Raw genomic sequence first — 19,574 nt, forward strand, 5'->3', positions numbered from 1 at the left:
CCTCTCCCCAAGCCTCTTCTGCTCAAGACATCATTACCTTGCGGAAAAAAAAGGAAACATTTGTTCCCTAAGTCATCAAGTTGCTGTCACACTCAGGCACCCTTCAACCTGTGCCACTTGCTACAGTTCTCATCCCTGGATGCCAGCTGGTCAAAAAAATGCTTAGAATGCTCAAGGCAATGAATAGGAAAGAGAAATGTATAAAAGAGCCCAAGAGACTCCCCTGGGGCCTTGCCACTGACCTCCAGCATACATGCTGGATCCCCCCACAATGGGTTAGTGGTGGTTCTTGACAGCCAGCAAAATAACTCCTGCAGCCAATCTGCTGTGAAATATCTCAGCCATGTTTCTACTTTTTTGGGGGGGTTGTTGTTTTTTTTTTTTCCCTGGTTTGGAGGATTTTTTTTTCATTTTCATTCCAACAGAAGAAAAGGAAAAATCTGCCAAACAGACAGCGGTTCTCCATTGGCAAACATCTCTTCCTCTGAGGGATCCAATTTTCCTGTCTCATTCTTTCTGCTGGAGATGCAAAAATCAGCCTCTCCCTTCTTCCTGGATGATGATAGAGGGACTTTTTGAATCTGCTGAAGGGAGGGAAGTAAGGGCCCTATGCTGTTTCAGCTGCTCCTCCAGTTCTTTAAAGGTTCTATATATGTAGTGATTAGAAACCCACTGGTTTAAATGAGCTTCCCATGTGGCCTTACCTCACCTGTCTGAGGCACTCTGAGGCACTGGCAGTGCTTGCAAGGTTAATTACCGGTGAAAGGTTTAAGCAGCTACTGCCCCTTGGTTGTCTGTCACTGCTTCCTTGCTCAGATGAGATGTCTGATAAGCAATAGGGCAGGCTGGGAGTGTGTTCACATGTCAAATGGGGCTCCAAGATCTGTGTGCTAGCAGGACCGCTGGGATTTAGTTTGGGATCAAGAGCTCAATCCCGTAATTCTGCAGCCTGCCCTAAGGCTGCAGTTCCACAAGCAGCTGTCAATGTTAACAGCACCCTCCTGCCAAAAGGAGAAGGCTTGCTCTTCCTCCTCCCCTGCCTTTTCTTATCCTCCCAGATTCCAGTCATATGGTCCTCAGCCTTTCTTACTGTGGCAGAATATGATTCAGTTTTTCCACTGGGTTATTTTTTTTTTGTTAGCTCAGTAAGTTAAATTTGCTTGTCTATGGGAGTCCCTGAGGTACTAGATGAAGGCTGGCATGAGGTAAGAAGCTAGAGAAAACTGCTGAGAGTGGGGAAAGAAAGTGGAGAAAACAGTGGGATAGACTTCCCCTTTCTGGAGACAGTCATCTCCCGAAGCCATAGCGCAACATGGCACTCTCTGCAATTAGTGGGGATGATCCATGTATCAGCTGAGTTATTACTCATGTGAAAAAAGGCCTAACTTAGAAGCAAGTATTTTTCACTTAGCTGCAGACAAGAGGCACTCCAGCAGTATTACAGCACTGGTAAATTAAAAAGAGGCAAAATTAACAAAAAATCCTTTTGGAGTTAAATCTGTCCTATCCACATACTCCACCTATGTGAATGCAGTTTCTTCTCCCAGTTCTGCAGCAAATTTGTGCCCGAGCACTCCTGTTCATATTCACCACAACTTCTGAGGACAGTAAATTCCTGTTGTTTCTTTCAGCAAAGTGACATTTGCTAGCAAGTTCACACTGACATCAGTGCTTCAAAATGCTGCCACCTTCTGTGGAAAACTGGAAATTTACTGGTATTCTATCCCATGGACTGAATTTTTCCAAGTTTCAGAATTTAATGCTTTATAAGAATGCCTGCTGCTTTACTACTTCCCTGCTGCACAGCAAATTACTATTTTGTGGAAGGATGTGAGAAAATCTAGGTTTACTTGCTTCATGTTCTTAAGAAAGAGGGATGGGAAAATATCATGTTAAATTTATAAAGTTAATGATAACATAAAGAAATGCTTTTATCATCCTCCAGGAAATTTACAGGCATCCTAGTGATTAAAATACCCCTCATCTGGAAAGGATTCTGTTGGTTACTGTAGGAGAGCAGGAGACCACATGTTGCTGCCTTCATTGTAAAGTCACAGCAGATTATCATGCATTAAAGAGGAGCTGCTACAGGGAGTTATAAATAACATCTCCTCCTATCAGCTTTTAAAAAAAACTGCAGCTGCTGAAAATTTCCATTTGTCCAGTACAAACTGTGCTTCAATGAAGTCTATCCAGGACTTAGCAAGCAGGCTGTTCCTTGTTTCAGTTAACAAAGAGACAAAAAACTTTACATGCAGAACAAAGTATCTCCAGGTCATTAGCTCTATACAAACAAATTTATGCTATTCAGAAAACTTGACAGCAATTTCCAACAATTAATCCCATGTATGTGATGGCTACAGAAATTGCTAAAACATTTAGAAATTATAAAATATATATTATAAAAATAACCCCATTTTAAAGTCTTCAAGCATTAACAAACGAATATTTACAGAACCAATACTTGTGTGGTCTTGTTAGATCAACAAACTGTAACCAGAAAGCTGTACAGGAAATCAGAGGTCTCTGAGAGAAACCTTGTCACCTACTACCATTCAAAACCTTTTCTTCTACCATCTTCTACGGTTGTTGGATGAGGTTCATCACGCTGTTCTCCAGTCGTTCTGATACAGGGGTATATATATATATACACATCACTATGTGAATTCATGATCAAATAAACTGAAACTGTGCCTATATTGGCAAGTAGAACATACTTCTGGGAGAGGATATGCACAGCAAAGCTGCTGAATATTGAGATCCTGACATGCATACTATATGCATTTCAGGTAGGACCTACTTCAGGTTAGCCCTAGCCTAGTGCTAACAGATGGAGTGCAGTAAGTATGCATGAGGCATTCATCTTCTGATCACTCCCACTTGTCATGCAGGGTCTTGGAGTGTTCATTATGGATTCCTTTTGAAGGAAACCAAACTGACAGTTACATCCCCAGAACATACACAACATCTTCCAACCCTAGCAGTCACTGCATCCACAGGACTAGACTAAAGCTGGTCTGGACTGACACATCAGTGGTGTGGATGTTGGATCCTCAGTTCCCCATCTCTTGTTCAGAACTTCTCTTATTTGTAGACACAGGCTCAGACACTGAAACAACCTGAGGCAAAGAAGCCACAACATAACATTAGTTGAGGTATAAACACCTTACCAGTGTAGCAAGGACTGAAATATCCCAGACCATGGCAAAAATCACAAATACATGGTTATGCCATAGAATGAGTTATAAAACACTGTGCAGAATACACAGAATAAAACTAGCTAGCTGGCACCTGCAAGGTTACTGCTGAACTTAGGAAAGCAAAACAAGCTGGACAAGTGGACTCAAAAAGGCAGCTCAGTGAGCAAATTCAGTGCTCTGGAGATAGAAGTGGATGCGGCACAGGACCAAGACACGCCCAACAATCATCTTTAGGCTCCAAGACACAGACAAGTGTCTGTCCTGCTTTTACAACCAAGAGACACATGCTGTCACTGTTCTGCACCTATGTCAAAGGAGCTGACTGCTGTCTGCATACCTAACACACAGCTGACCAGTAGGAATTCCTCAGTAACCCCAGAATGTATCTTTGCATCTTTTAAGTTTCCAAAGGTCGTGGTTCGCATTTCCAAACATACTTGTGAGAAGGGGCCTGCAGGAAATGCTGGCTAAGGAAATGCTGCTGCGAGGACACACTGCTGCAACACGACCAGGGACTTGGGGAGACTCAGAATCACAGAAGGGGTCAGGTTGGAAAGGACCACAGTGGGTCATCTGGTCCAACCTCTGTGATCAAGCACGGTCATCCCAAAGCACATTGCACAGAACTGTGCCCAGACAGTTCTAGAATATTTCCAGTGAGGGAAACTCCACAGCTTCTCTGGCCAAGCTGTTCCAGTGCCTGTTCTCTCGCACAGTAAAGTTCTTCCGCATATTCAGGTGGAACTTCCTGTGCATCAGTTCCTGCCCGTTGCCTCTTGTCCTATTGACTGGCACCACGGAGAAGAGCCTGGCTCCATCCTCTTGGCACCGCCTCTTTAGATATTTATACACACTGATGAGGTCCCCTCTCAGTCGACTTTTCACTTTGCATTTCGCTGTTGCCACCGAAGTCACTTTGTTCCCGCTGGCCCCACAGCATGCGGCGCCGCTTTCTCTCCTCGTTTTTGGCAGGCGGAGAGGGAAGTGCCAGGGGACGAGCCTGGGACAGCCCATCCGGGCGCACGGCGGTCCGAGCGGGCTGAGCCGCCGGGATGTCGCCGCCCGGGGGGAAGCTTTTAAGTATCATCCCGTTCCAACTCCGTGCCATGGGCAAGAACACCTCCCACCAGACCAGGCTGTTCAGAGCCCCATCTAGCCCGGCCCTGAACACTTCCAGGGATGCGGCAACCTGTTCCAGTGCCTCACCTCCCCTCACAGTAAAGAATTTCTTCCTAATACCTAATCTAAACCTACTTTCAGTTTGAAGCCATTCCCCCTTGTCCTGCCAGTAAATGCTGTTGTCAGTATCCCCCAGCCCTTGGATGCATTTTTTAGTTAGCACTGTCTCCGGATTCCTTGCTTAACATTCCCATATGGCAGAGACGCCCTCACACAGGCGGCCGCGCAGGCGCAGACCGCGCCGCTTGCGCCCTCCCCGTTCCGATTCCCGCCGGAAAGATGCCCCGTCCCCGCCGGGAGGTTGGGCCGGTCGGCGGGCGGGACGGGGGCGTTTGCCGCGGCGCGTGCCCGGCTTGGGCGGTTCGAGGCTCGGGCTCGCCGCCCCGCCGGCACTGTTCGCTGACACCCCGCGAGGTAAGCGCCCGCCCGGGAACCCGGGAGCGGGTGAGGAAGTGGGCCACCCCCCCGCCCTCCCCGCTTCCCGTGGCTCTCCGTACCCCCGGACCGTGGTCCCGTGCCCCCAGCGCCCCGCCCGGGACCCGAGAGCCCGGCCGGCGGCTCTCCCAGGCCTGCCCGCCGCTTCGCCAACGGGGGAAGCCGGGCCGCCGTGCCCTGTCGCCGGAGGGAGCCGGGGGGGGGCCCCAGCGCGTACCGGCACCATCCCGCACTCATCCCGGCACCATTCCCGGTACCTCCGCCCGCCCCCGCCCTACCCTGGCGGCGCTGGCCGCGGGAGCTCCTGGCCGGGGCTACGGTCTCCCCACCAGGCCCTGCCCCAGGAGGGTGTCACGGCGGGGCACTGGGGCGGGGGACACCGGGCCACGCTTGGAGGCCTTCCCTTCCTTTCCCTTGCCGTCCCCCCGAGTTCTGCCTTGGCCGTCAGCCGGGACGGCTCAGGTGCGAGACCCCCGCGCCCTGTCCAGCAGGCGGGCATCCATCCTCAGCCCCTGCCGTCAGGACTGGAGGATGTGGGACTCGCGTTTCTCTGGCTTTGTTTTTTTTCTTCTCTACTTCTTGCACCAAAATCTTTGATCGTGTTCTAGTTCGTTCCTGCATTTCTGGGTCTTCCCTTCTTTCCATGATCTGACTTTTACTAGAGGGCGACTACTCCAGGGCAGAGACTGCCAGTTCTGGAATGTCTGGAAAAGACTTTGCTCTGTTGTGCAAAGTATTAGTAGGAAAGAAATTGCTGTTGAAGAGCTCTGTGGGAGGAGAGTGTATTTGTCAGTGTCCTCAGAAGCAATGTCGATGAGGGAAGGATTGTACTTTCTGGTTTGTACTTGAAAGTCTTTCCCGAGTGTGCCATGTCATGTGTTTGAGAGCTCTGTATATTTCTGGAAAAAAGCCAAGAAAGTCCAGGTATATACACTACGTGTCATGGTGTTCTCAAATTCCGAGAGTCTCTAGAAGACCAGAGGCTTATTCAGCAACTAGAGCTGTTATTTCCATGATAAGTGGCCATGCCGCAGCTCTGACGGACTGGCTTTGACTACTGGAAGCCCGTAGACTTGCGAGGTGTCATGGAGCTCATGAGCTATTAGAATTTAGGCACACAAATTATGTTACCTGCTCCTCAGGGACAAATGTGGAAATAGCACCATGAAAAGTGCTAGTAGAGATTTACTCTCTGGATAGAAATAAAAAGTATATCTTAAATATGAGTTGCTTGTTATGCAGCTTCTTTAAAGGTCGGCAGACAGCAGCGGTGTCTGGAATCTGAGTTTTTGTCAGTTTTTTAATGAAAATTATCAGTTTTGCATGGTTAGTTATGCATTTCATAAATGAGCAGATAAATGCAAATGAGGTTAAGGAGAATTTAAAGCCTAAAGAAAAGAAGTGCAGCTGTTTACTTTTTCCTTTTGGATAATGAATAATTATTGAAAGGAGCTGAATGTAAATATCATTCAGATTGTTAGAGAAAGACATGCATTTGTCAATACTGGAAGTCGTACTGTAGTTGTAATGAACTGAAAGTATCTGGTCTGTGTTATGCAACTGGTAACTCGAAGTTCCTGTTTGACCTTAATAGTTTGTCAGATTTAACATCAGGTCAGTTCAGATTTGAAAAGCAGTATAGTTCTGCTGCAGAAATATTTCTTTGTCAATCTGTCAGTGACAAAAATTAATAGGTAATCCTTGATTGAAAAAGGTGATGTAGAAGTTCTCATGAAGACACGGGCTTTAACTGCCCAAGGCAAATGTCTCAAATAATGCTGCTTTCTACGTTTTCCATCTCTGATTTGTGGCTTAAGTCATATTAGAAGGAACAGTTATAGATGGTTGCTGATGTCTGTGAAGTTCTGTTGTAGCAGCCATAAAACTTAGTAGAGTCTAATGGATTTATTCACTGTTGCTGTGAGGCACAGGATTGACAGTGGGCCCATTTTTTTGTTGGCTGTGAAAGACAGCAGCATACTGTTTTCTGGAAAAAGGTGAAAGGCTGAGAAACTTCCTTTCGAATGGTGCTGTTATCTGCCACCTTTCGAAAGGTAAAAAGAGTAATGCTTAAGACAGCAAAATGGTGAAATTGTTGGGTATGGAAAGAAAAAATAAAATTTGTATGTTGTTTTTTGAATGTTTCTTAGTTTGTTTTTTAATTCCATATCAAAGAAACTTTAAAGCTAAGCATTGTCTGCAGGGATGGAAGAAGGTGAGAATTCAGAGTCTGAGGAGGAAATTAATAAAGTGTTTACTGCATAAACATTTTTTATTTCTCATAGGTGGCATGAAACATCTTGTTTGTAAGCATATGCATAAGGAATGCTCTTGGCACACCTTGATAAGTTACTTTGGCCTAAACATCTATTGCTTCTTTTAAAAACGTAAGTAAAATAAGTGTAATATGATTTGAGATTTGCTTTCTGATCACAGTAAGCATGATCTGCCTATAGAAGGAAAAGTGAATATATGAAAGTGAAAAGTTACAACTTTTGACAAAGACTCTGAAAGCTGTTGTGTTTTACAGAAATGGCAGCTCAGAAAAGGAAGTCTACGTTAGTAGAGCCTTCTGCTAAACGTCCAAAGCTGGACAAGAACAGCAAACAGTCATCAGCAAAGAAGGAAAAGGAGGTGTCAGATACAAAACATGGCTCAAATAAGTCAAAGCCTAATCAGTGTGCAGTGCAGGAGAAAACTGTCCTCAAAACCTCTGTCAAATCAAACAGGTCAGTGACAAAAAACTATGTAATCGTTCTAGGTTATCTTCATAGGTTACATTGGTGCACAAAAAATCTAAGTGGAGGGAATCTGAGTTAAAGATACAGCTAAATAGTTAAATAGTACTAGTAGGGAGATCAGACTTAAATCTTCAAGTATGCTGTCTGCTATGTAATCTTTCTCTGGAACCCTGTAAGTGTCTTGAAATCCAGAAAGACTTCCTTGAAAAAAGTTTCTGAAGTGAAAATTAAGCTAATGCTTCCTTTGAAAGCCACAAGTGTCAACTATTAAAAACTGCTAGAGATGTTAAAAAGCATTCATCTGGGGTTCATAGTTCAGTCTTGCCATGCATAAAAAGCATTAAGGGTACGCTTGAGAGTAACCAAGTAGAAGCGAACTCTTTTTAGAATGATTCCAGAGAAAATTCCTCTAAAAGTATTGAGGATGTAAGATCTAGTGTTTTAAGAAAGAAAATAAAAAATAAGGCAGAAGTTAGTAGGAATGAAAAGAATCTTATAACAAATTCTACTTTCTGAATGCTGAAAAAAATAATTATTTGAATCTTTCAGTGATAACACCAATGAACCTGAACTAGGAACGCGCATGACTACAAGATCGTCAGCATTCAACTCAGATAATAAGACAATACCTGGCAAAACAGTCCAGCAGCAGCAGCCTAAATCTGCAAAAAATAAGGAGGCATGCCAGAAAAAATCTGTGCAAGAAGTTCCTAAGTCAAAATGCATAATTGCACCAAATGAGCCAGTAATGAGGAGATCACAGAGACTGCAGCAGTTAACACATGTACATGTTCCAGCAAGATCCCTGCGCAACAGAGAAGTTAAAGAAGAAAAAGCTTTGGAAGTTAAGCACAGTAGCCAAGCAAAAAGAAACAGTCACAGTGTTCCAGCAAAAGCACTTAAATCTGCTGGAGAGAAAACAGAACAGAAAAACACAAAGATAAAGCCAAAAAATACTAATGAGAATAAAGAAATACATGTAGAGGTGACCAGCTCTCTGAAGGAGAAGAAGTGTAAAGCAGACAATAAAAAGGGTAATTCCAATAGCTTTCAGCACAATCTTCAAGGGTCCTCATTACGTCCTGACGAGAGTCTTGAGGAAGTTAAGAAAGACCAAACAGGGCCTGTATCTCCTAATCCTAGCAACACAAAGAAAGTGGAAACTGATTCTCTTAAGCCAAATTCTAAGACAGTATCTAAGGAAAAGCAACAAACGCATCAGAACATAAAACCCAATACAAAACCAAAAAATACTTCACAGCCATCTGTAAGTGAAACGAGTGCGGCTGATCAACCAGAGAACGATGTGAAATCCAAAAGGGTGAGCATCCTTGAACTGTGTGAAGAAATTGCAGGTGAGATTGAGTCAGATACAGTAGAAGTGAAAAAAGATTCCCCTAATGCTGAGGATAGCAAAACAGAAGAAAAGCAGGATGACCTGCAGTTACAACAAAGTGAAGTGCTTACTCAGAAAGAACCTAGTCAAAGTACTCAGTGCAAACGTTTTTTCCCTAGCAAAAAAGGAATGCCTGTCAAATGTACTCTGAATGGTAGAAATAACTCCTCAAACAAAAACTCTAAATGGACCAAAATTAAGTTGCTGAAAGCTAGTAATATGAAGCAAAGCAACTCAAATTCTGCAAATGCTCCCAAGATTGCTTTCTTAAAAGATTTCCCTGAAGTTTCAGAGGCAAGTCAAATAGCTACAGAAGCAGAGCTTTCGAAGGCACAAAGCAAGCTGTCAGTAAGACTCTCTGAGAATGAAAATACAACTTGTGCGCAGGAGAAATCAGATCCTTCAGCTGAAAGAGCTGGAGTTAAAGAAGTGACATTAGAAACAAAACAGCCCACGAGGAAAGGTGCAGAAAATGGTTTGTTGCCTAACTTGACAAAACATATATGTGAGCCAAGACCAGATGAGGTAAGTTATTTTAATTATGGTGTATGGTGGGAGGGTGTTCTAAATCTGTTGTGTTTTCTGAGAATCCTGTGTTCAGAAACTTTATTTTAACAATGACTTTATTTTACGGTAACTTAAAATTTTCAAATGTATTAAAGATTTACTGTTGTGTTGTCATAGATAGGATGATAGCAAGCTGAAAAATTATCAATTCCACACTCCTAAATTCTGTTGTTAGCTAGATGTTGATCAGTAAAATTTTCTGCTAGAGCCAGAGACTGTACAGATTGATATGTATACTTTTTCATGACTTAAGCTTCCATAGCTATTCTGTTCTAGAAATGTGTATTAAAGGAACATTGTTTCCCTCTCATTTCCTTATCTGAATGAGCTTCTATTAAAATTTAAGATTTTAAGGACAGCTGTGTTCTAGAGGAAGTATTTTACAAGCTTATATATAAAATGAAAAAGATTTTTTTTTAAATTAGTTCTGCAAACCTCAGTGTGGAGTAGCCAATCAGTTGCATTTTGTCTGCTTAAAATAATGTAGGAATCAGAAAACTGGTGCTGTATTCAAGATGTTAATACTTAGTTAAATTAGTGATTTTGTTAATAGGTTAAAGGCCTTAAATAATTTGGGGTTTTTTTATTTCACATTTCCTGTTTTGTTTAGAACTTTCGATTACATTTGGAGTCAAGTCCAGAAAGTTCTCCAGTAAAGTGTGTTACAGCTCCTACACCACCAAAACAAGTTAAAAAAGAACCCAGAGAAAGTGAACCTCAAGGTAACTGTTTACTAGTAATTTCTCCACTTCTTTTGACCAGTTCTATGGGAAGCATAAGCCTTTTTTTAAGAGAAGCATTTCACACAGTAAGGTACAGCTGGCGCAGAACTAAACTTCTGGAGTTGGAACTGTTCACCAGGGTTTTTGTATAGTTTTGTGTCACACCCAAGGCCACTTGAGCAGCACCAAAATATTCTTTCATCTCTGGGCTGTGAAGTGGGAGAGAGAGGGGACACCCAAGCAAATTCTTTCCTTTTCCATGTAATAAAGCAGTAGAACTTAAAATAAAATTTCCGTATTTCAGTTGACTTCTCTTGGCTTGTTTTTTTTTTTTTAATTCTCTGTTCTGGTTCCTATGAATAAGTATCTGCATTTCTTTCTTCTAAATTGTTCTACTTGATCTTGACCAAATTACTAATTGAGTAATCACTCTCTTGTTTTTATTACATAGTCTTCAGCACATGAATGCAGTTTGTCAAAGCTTATGATGAGTATAACGTGACTATTTTGACTGAAGTACATTTGACTAAGAAATATTATCAATGGATCACTAACCTGTCTCTTCATTAACTTTTTTGTTCTGTTTCTAGTGTTGGTAGGGTTGTTTTGGGGTTTTGTTTTAGTTTTGTTTTTTAGTCTGAACCTTATTTTGAGTGCGCTGTTTAACTATTTAGCTTTACTAAATAGTTAATTTGGGGGTTTTTTTCTGCTGTTGTAGGATACTTTTGAAGGGCAGAATAATATACTTGTTCTCTTAGAGAATGTAAAAAGTATTTTTTCCTTCATTTGCAATTGCTGGTTGTTTCTTTTCCTTAAGTGCTATAGAACGTGCCTCAGATGGGGACATGATTCTAATACTATACATGGAGCTATTTATGTGTGTGTCAGTATAAACATATTTAAACTCCTATGTAGTTTCACTCTTGGCTTTGTTTAGCTGCTGGCAAACTGCTCTGCAGAACTGCTCTGGAAATGTTGAAGAAAATCATATTTTTTTGAAGTATTGTGGAGAAATATCTGAAGACTGCCTCAGGGTTGAATCTTTTTTTATTGGCCACGAACAAATTGCAGCATTGTCTTGAATATGTTTTTTGCAAATCACTATTTGTGTAGCTTGAATTTCCTTTGCAACTAAGAACTTTATAATGAAGTTATAATCTTTGATTAATTGTAGATTTGGCTCCCACGCAGTTGACGCAAACTTCATCTACAAATCAAACTTCTGAAACTGAGAACAGGTATAGTATTTCATACATTATGAAATTACAGTAACCTTCCATAGAGTTACGAGAGGATTTATTATAAGACTAACTGTTGTCTCCCAGGCTCAGTTTTCAGTTTCAAGTAAGTGACTTGTCCTTTGTAAAAACAGACTTTCATTTTGCCCCGTAGTTAAGGAATGTTTTTGTTTTGCTAAGAAAATCATTAAACAAGATATTTTTAACTGGACATTTATTTTTAAAAGTATTATTTAAGAGTTGGGAAAACATTTATCGTGGTCTCTTCCTTAAATCACATAACCAGAGAGTATGGGAAGGGTTTACCACATGATTTTCACTTACATCCAGAGGAGTTTTCTTATCCTTAAATTATAGGAGTCTGTGAAATCATGTGAAATCTTCTTAGGTGGTGAAGAGGGGATTTAATTTGGAATTGTTTTGTGATTGCTGTGAAATGAAGGTGTCAGCAGCAGCCATATTTAAAAAAAAAAAGCTCTTAGTGTTAACTAAATTTTTGTTACAGCTCAAATATGCGTTTTATCATTGGTCATGTTGGCTGTTGTATTTTTTAACAGTTCTGACATAGTCTCTGGTTTTAGCCAATTGCTGGCTAAATACAAAAACTTCTTTGTACCCGATACCTTGAACAACAGGCTAGCTGGCACAGTGGTTAGTATATTGATACTGGTTTCTATATTCATAATGGGGACAAAAATGAATGTTTGAGCTAATTTTCAATACAGCCATCTGAGGCCAGATAAACAATTCTCACTAACCAACCCTTTTGAACATGTTGAAAAACTCTGCTACTATGGGATTTCACAATAAGGTGCATGGTAAGGTAGATGCAAAACTGGTTAAATGAGTGGGATTTTTAAGAATTTTCAATAAACATTGCAGTAACTTTTGGGTTTTCGTATTTTTATTCTCAACCGTTGAACAGTTTTATGTTATCTACTTAAATTTGTTACCTTTGTTATCTGACAAGCCCATATCGGTTGACTATTATTTGGATATATATTTTTCTTCTGAGACCTTTCCTACCCTACTTTTCACACATTATCAAAGATTTAAGACATCATTCTTTCTGTGGTAATCCTGCCATAACAGAGTAATCTATGTTACCTATGTGCATATCTATAGTATAGCTCTCTTTAGGGTTTTGTAATTAAAGGTTGCAGCAGGAAAAGGCAAACCTTGAAGTAGCTACTTAAAAATGCAAATTTTAGGGCACATGACAGGAATAAAAAAATTAGCTCTGATTTAGCACAAAAAATGCTGTTTTAAAAATGTATGGCAAGAATTTTTATTTTTTGAAAAGCTCACTGGATTAACCTGCTACCTGTGTTGCAGCAACTGCCATAATTAAGTGTTTGGTCCTATACCCTTCGTTCGCTCAGAAACAGAAAATACATAAATACCTAGTTGAAGTATGTGCATTTTTGTGTATGTTTTGCTTTGGTGATCTCCCCGAGTTTTATCCAAACCTGGAATTACTGACATTTTTTTCCCCCAAAATATAGTAGCAAGTTCATAGAATAACTTTGTTGATGTGTTATAGTACTTTCCAGTGTTTCTTTCAGCTGTGACAAGGGAAAGCTTAAACCAAGGGAGATTCCAGTGATACCCATGCATTTGTTCCATGGATCCTCTTCTGCCCTTCACTGCTAGCCATAAGAAGGGAATAAACTTAGATTTGTGGGAATATTTACATGGTCTGCTTTATCAGCCTGGTGTATGATACCTAGATCTTATGTAGGAAATATGTAGTGTTAGGCACCATTTGTCATACTCTGAAAGTGCCTCAGTTAAAGGCTTGTGTTAATGGTTGTGACTAACCTCCCCCTTCATCATAATTTTTTTTTATTTTTTTAATAAAACAAAAGCTTTTGTAATTGGTCTAGTCACAAACCGTATTTTTTGGTTAATCTTTTTATTTCCTTATTTTTCATATGAATTGCAGATTAAAATATATAGGACTATGTTTTGGGTAATAAATTTGGATTTGCATCTCATTGAAGTTTAGTTATACTATCCACAGCGGCTTTGAATATCTAATATGACATGTATAAGCAGTTCCATTTTTAACATGAAATATATTTGTATTTCAAGGGTTCCATTGTCAAATCCTTCATTAGCATCCAAATGCAGTAACTTACCATCTTCTGAGGAACATATTCAGAAGCTAAAAGAAGCAGGAAAAGATGGTGATAAGCAGCTGATCACAGTAAGTAATACTCTTCTAGTAAGGCTTATAGATGCTGGAAGAAATTACTTTTGAATTTGCAGTGCTGTGGTCTTTATGGACTTGTCTAAAAATCATTGCTTATACCTACTACTTACTACCATTGTAAATGACTGGTGAAAGTAGAAGCTGTACTAGACTGTCATTCAATGTTGATGGAAAAATGGTGGCAACCAGCCTTAAGCTGATTCTTGTTAAAACAAATTTCTGCATTTTTAAAATAGAATGGCTATTCAGTGAAAATACAGCTGTTTTAGGGATAATGAATTTGCCTTATGTGCAAAATCACGGTTTCCTAAAATTTCGGAATTACAGGGTGAGCTGCATCTGGCAGATTGTGTGCAATATTAATACCAACGGATTTGTTCCTGTGTCATTCAAATGTCCTTTGTTCTGAAATAAACTTCAAGATTTTCCAGTGGATGTCCTTATTTTCACCGTAATATTTAGCAGCAATACTGGTTTGGTTATTTATTCTTATCCTTTTTGCTATTAGCTACAAAATACAGGTAACAAGAAAATGCAGAATGAGAAGGGAGTGACAGTTGTTTTTCTGTCTTGTAGAATCACACTACTTGGTAGTGAGACAGTTGGAGTTTTTGGTTGTGTTTTGTTTTGTGTTTTTAGTCATCCACATATCAGATAATCCTTGAGAAATGAAAAGCTAGAGCTGGGAAGCTACAGAGGAAGAGGAATCCAGGCCACAAGGAAGGAAGCTTCTTAGGAAATTACACCTCTCACATACATAATTGGAGGTCATGCTAAATTGTAATTTTCCCATGTAATAAATGGATTAGGCACATGAAAATATTGACTAAATAGAAGCAGGTGAATTCTGAACACTCTTATATCCATACTGAAATATTTTAAAATCAGAGCTTCCAAGAACTAAATGGATAAGCATATCCTTGAATTGCCTGAAGTTACAAATCTAGGCATGTGAATGCCCAGCCACAGGATGATAACTGATCTGGATCTAGCATTTCAGTTATTGCCTCTTTGAAACTCATTTTACCAACAGAATTAAAGTGAGTTATTAAATATCTTAACTATATTAAAAGGAATGTAGTAATATCCCTTTTCATTTCAGTAAAGCTAACTTAATTTTTGCTCATAGACTCATAGAACTTGACTGAAAAGTTGCTAGGATCTTTGACAAGAAGAAATATGGAACTTCCTGCTTGGTTACTGAAGAGAGGTTGTGTAGCTCTCCTCTGAGGTGTTCATACAAAGAAATTTCTTGGAGCTTACTGACTATGCTGGTAGTATCCTTGTATTCCACCCGAATCAGGAGAGTAATATTTTCTTTTCTCTAGATGTGCAACAGTAAAAGTTATTTACCAAGCAAAATTTCAGAGTATAAAGAAAGATTCATCAATGAAGAACACCGGGAAAAATGGGAGAGATTTAGTGTCTGGTTTTGTATGTGTATTTTTGGAAAATGCAACTGAGCACTGTGTTTCAATTGTAAATGTGAAAGTAATAGCTTCACAATATCTTATATATTTCAGCACTTCATACAAATCTAATTCACTTTGATTTCACTGAGTTCAGAGCAGGCTTTTTATTGTGTTGATAAGGCATTTTGGTAATGCCTGTATTTCACTTTACACAGAAAGCATTAGGAAAGATACTGATTTGTTTTTCTTTTACCTTGGGGTAAACTGCTCTTTTAGCATTGTCAAAACATATAGAGGAACCCAAATATTAGTTAAGCTATTTTGTATAATACTATCCTTGGCATTGGTTACTTCATTGGTTATGAAGATGAGACATAATTATGCCTAGAATAGTTTGTTCTAGCTTTCGGAGGGTAAATACTCGAAAGATTTGGGATTAAATGTAATAAAATAAGGTACAATTTGTTATTAATAGTTTTGTTTGCAAAACCACGGTGATTTTCTTAAATGTGGATTCTCAACGGCTGAGGTTTTTTTTTAGTAGTAGTAATAAATATTTTCGAAGGTGTTTGTGCAGTTCTCTAATGATCCTCTGAGAAAGGAGAAATTATTAATTTGGTTTAAAAACTGTTGAGGTTGACATTTCTCCTTTTTGGAGAGCAAGTCAAATCACTTAAATTAGCATTTATAGTGTCTAAAAACTTTTATAGTTAGCAGCTAGAAATCATTTTTGTTTCAAGTTTCTGGCATGTTGTTTTAAGAGAAACGGTTTCATTATTGTTCCTTATTCTTCCTATCCCTTCTTGAGCAAAGCTGGGAGGTCATGCTTTTGTTCTTAGCAAGAGACATTTAACTTGCACTTTACTACACTTTTTCAAAAAATGAAATGCCTGAAAGGTGCAGTTTTGGGCTCTCTACTGTGTGATCTCATTCCTTTGGAGATCTGTCGACCCAGTCCATCTCAATGTGTGTACAGAATCCTTTTTTCTTTCTGTAACCAAAGCATAAAAACTAGTTGTGCTTTTTTTGACTAGCCACATGATGGAATATCTTTTGCTGTTCTTCTGCTACTGAGTTTTCCTAGTCTTTTGTATTTAAGTTTGGCATCCGTCCTTTTAATTGTCTTTACAGTATTTAAGGCTCAGAGTCTGGAATGTTACAATATTGTCTGTGAGTTCTAATCTTTTTCATTCCTGAGCTATATTTAGAAAGGTGTTATGGTAAAACTAGGCTTTGTTTTTCACAATATGCTTTGAGTTTTTTTATATTTAATCCTTAAAAATACATCTGAGTTTCCTTCTTCTCCCATGTGATTGCTATAATGAATAGATTAATTTTCTTTTTTTCTTAAGTAATATAATCTTGAACAAGCTTTAAGGCTATTTGACTGTAACAGAAATAACACAAATTCTTCTTGTAGAAGAAATACTTCATAGCTGCACTTGCACCATTCTCTTTCTTGATACACATCATCTAGTTATCTGAGCAGCTTTCAAACATAAAATTATCTTCATTTTGTAAAAGTACAACTAAGACAAAAGATGAGTTGTTTCTGTTCAGACTTGTTTGCTGTCACACATCTTAAAAATCAGGTCTCTTCAGAGCATAGAACTTCAGCTGAAAACAGTAAAGAATCTAATGCTCCAACAAACTTTGTAAAGCAAACAGTGCCAGGAAACAATGGTGTTTGAAGTGATGTGCAAGGATCTAGGTTCAGACTGAAGAGAGTATGAGAGGAAAGAAACTTAAGATTGAGGCTAAAAATATGTTATGTTCCACATCCATGACTTGGTGTTTGTGAGAGTAGTCTGTTCTGAATATTTGTGAACTGTAACCTCTTACACTTCATTTAAATGTTCAGTTGGTAGGTTGAAAGATTACATGAAGCTCCTTAGGAAGTTTTATAGAGTAATATGCTAAAATTGTTCTTTACTTTCACTTCAGTCTGATGTGCAAATATGAGAACTTGGATATGAAATCATCTGTTCCTTTTACTTCTGAAACGGAAAGAAATACAAATATGCAAAGCATATGTTTTCAATTTTCATAAAATGAGATTTGCTTTACATTCAAGACAAGGAAAGTCAGTTGCTTGTTTCTTGTAAAAATTCTGCTTCCCTGTCAGAACAAAATGTTGACCATAAAAATGAGGATTGATAAAAGCAATAATGCTGTGAAGGAATGTTATATATAATTACCTATGAAATGCAGGGATACTTCTTCCATTTTATGCCACTGAGGAGATGTGTTCCTTTGAGTTAAGCTAGTATTTTGAAAATTATAATAATCAGTTTTATGAAAAATCGTGTAAAATGAATGAACAGAGAAAACAAGTCACTGAAGTTATAAAAGGATAGTACAGAGTTATGGAGACTTTTCTGCCTTTCTAGAGATCTGAGTTTATACCTACTTGCTAGCAAATGTGATTAAATTTAGTTGATCTTTATAAGTATCAGAAAATGCATGGATCAGGATGGCTTGATGGAAGGTTCTTCTGATTCTGAGGTTTGAATTGGGGCTATATGTGGAAGCAGTGTGCACAGTAATTCAGTTTACACATTTGGATATCATACTTGAATTTCTCTATGCATATATTTTGGTTTAACTTGAACATGGTTTCCTGTTTGACTGAAATAGGTGATATGTGAAAGAAGTTAGTGGAAATAATAAGTGTAAAAATGATTTCTTATGAGCCTGAAGAAATTTGCGTAGCAATCATTTAAAGTTGCTGTTTTTTTCCCTCAACTGGTACAGTCTGGTTGGGCAGTTTCTCTGCAGAATTAGAGAAAGGCTTTTGGGCAATATTTCATTGCTCACATTAGTTAAATACTGCCTCTCTCCTTTCCTGTAATCCCAGTGAAAACAAGGCAGTGACTACTGCAAAAGCGTGAGACCAGTCACTTTTCTTCCAACACAAATCTTATCCCTTGGGATACCTCTGCTCTAACAGAGAGGTAGTGGCTGCCATCCTTTCTTATTATCACTTCTTCCAATTTTTGCTTCACTGCTGCAACACAGCTTTGTCTAGCAAATTCAGGTGGGTTGTGCATGATATACTTTGTCCTGAAGGTGGGGGAGAATGTTTTGTGAGGTTAGCTGGGGACCTGAGACAGGAATTCAGGCACCAAGGCCATTAACATGGTGTTTTGAGTTGACCCTGGCAGGCAGCTGAGCACCATGTAGCTGCTCCCCCAGGCAGGATGGGGGAGAACAATTTCACAGATAAAGCAAAAGCTGTGCATGCAAGCAAAGCAAAATAAATAACTCACTACTGCCCAGTGGCTTGCAGGTGTTTAGCCATCTCCAGGAAAACAGGAATTCATCATGTGTAACAGTTGGAAGACAAATGCCATTAACTCCAAACACCCTTCTCTTTCTCCTTCTTTCCCCTGGCCCTTACTGTTCAACGTGATGCCAGGTGGCATGGGATACCCCTCTGGTCAGTTGGGGTCAACTGTCCTGGCTCTGTCCCCTCCCAGCTTCTTGGCACCCCCATCCTCCTCACTGGCACAGCAGTGTGAGAAACCGAAAAGGCCTTGCATTCTGTGTGCACACGGTGCAGCAATAGCTAAGATCTCCCTGTGTTACCAGCCCTGTTTTGGTCACAAATGTAGTACACAGCACCACAGCAGCTGCTGTGAAAGAAATTAACCTTATCCCAGCTAAAACCAGTGTGCATCAGAACACACTCTGCAATATTCCTGAATAATATTTTTATATGTATTGAGAGTGGATTACTAGTCCATTGTAAATACAGTGCAGATTTTTTTTTTAACTTTTTTTTCATATTGCTTTAGCCAATGACCAGTGAGGATATAATTTCATGATGAATAATGAGTCTCCATTTTCATTTTTGAAATATGTTAAGTAGTATTAAATACATTGCAGTTCTGAAAGTTTCAAGTTGATTTGTATCCTTTTGCTAAAAGAAAGATGGATACCGGCAATGAGTTGGTTTTCTGTTGTTGTTGATTTGGTTTTTTGTTCAAAATGAAGGCAGGACTTTTTTCTGAGTTGGGACATGTCTTCTGATCCTGCTGATCAGCAAGGGGATCTACCTAGCAGCCTCAGTCTTGAATGCATCTTTCATTGAAATAGAATTCTTTGACCTTTTCATTTTCTCTGGAGCCCCAAAATCTTTGTGTTGCTTCTTCCTGCACTTCTTGTATTTCCAGCCCACTTGTTTCTGTGGCTGGGATTTATTCTTTGTTCTGTGCAAAGACTAGGGGAAAAAACAGTCTTCCTCTAACCAATACTAAGTAATCAAGAAGGAGATGACCTAATCTGTGCCTGAAGAGAAAGGAAAAAAAAAAAGAACAAAAAGGGCCCCTTTTTATCTCCTACAGAGGCACCAAATGCCTTTTTTGCTTGCAGGGCTCCTTACTCCACATGTGGAGGATCAGCAGACATGCACCTTCTCAAAGAAGATGTTGGTAAGACTTTTCTTTCTGTCTAAACAGAATTAAGAA

The 19,574-nt window shown here is 39.6% G+C and overlaps 1 protein-coding gene across 2 annotated transcripts in view; it reads left to right on the plus strand.

Moving 5' to 3' along the window:
- The first annotated feature begins 7,099 nt into the window (after nucleotides 1-7,099).
- The window catches only part of ESCO1 (establishment of sister chromatid cohesion N-acetyltransferase 1), a 30,972-nt gene continuing 18,497 nt past the window's right edge, over nucleotides 7,100-19,574 (plus strand). For both annotated transcript variants that reach the window (XR_001921772.1, XM_018081086.1), the window contains exons 1-6: nucleotides 7,100-7,201; nucleotides 7,345-7,543; nucleotides 8,105-9,476; nucleotides 10,129-10,240; nucleotides 11,415-11,478; nucleotides 13,573-13,687. Coding sequence is in view for 1 of the 2 variants with exons in the window: in XM_018081086.1 (XP_017936575.1) it covers nucleotides 7,347-7,543; nucleotides 8,105-9,476; nucleotides 10,129-10,240; nucleotides 11,415-11,478; nucleotides 13,573-13,687 (1,860 nt within the window). In the remaining variant the exon portion in view is untranslated. The remainder of the gene's footprint in view (nucleotides 7,202-7,344; nucleotides 7,544-8,104; nucleotides 9,477-10,128; nucleotides 10,241-11,414; nucleotides 11,479-13,572; nucleotides 13,688-19,574) is intronic.

The sequence above is a fragment of the Manacus vitellinus genome, unplaced genomic scaffold, assembly GCF_001715985.3.
Source record: "Manacus vitellinus isolate BGI_N305 unplaced genomic scaffold, ASM171598v3 scaffold_1_pilon, whole genome shotgun sequence".
Classification (NCBI taxonomy): Eukaryota; Metazoa; Chordata; class Aves; order Passeriformes; family Pipridae; genus Manacus; species Manacus vitellinus.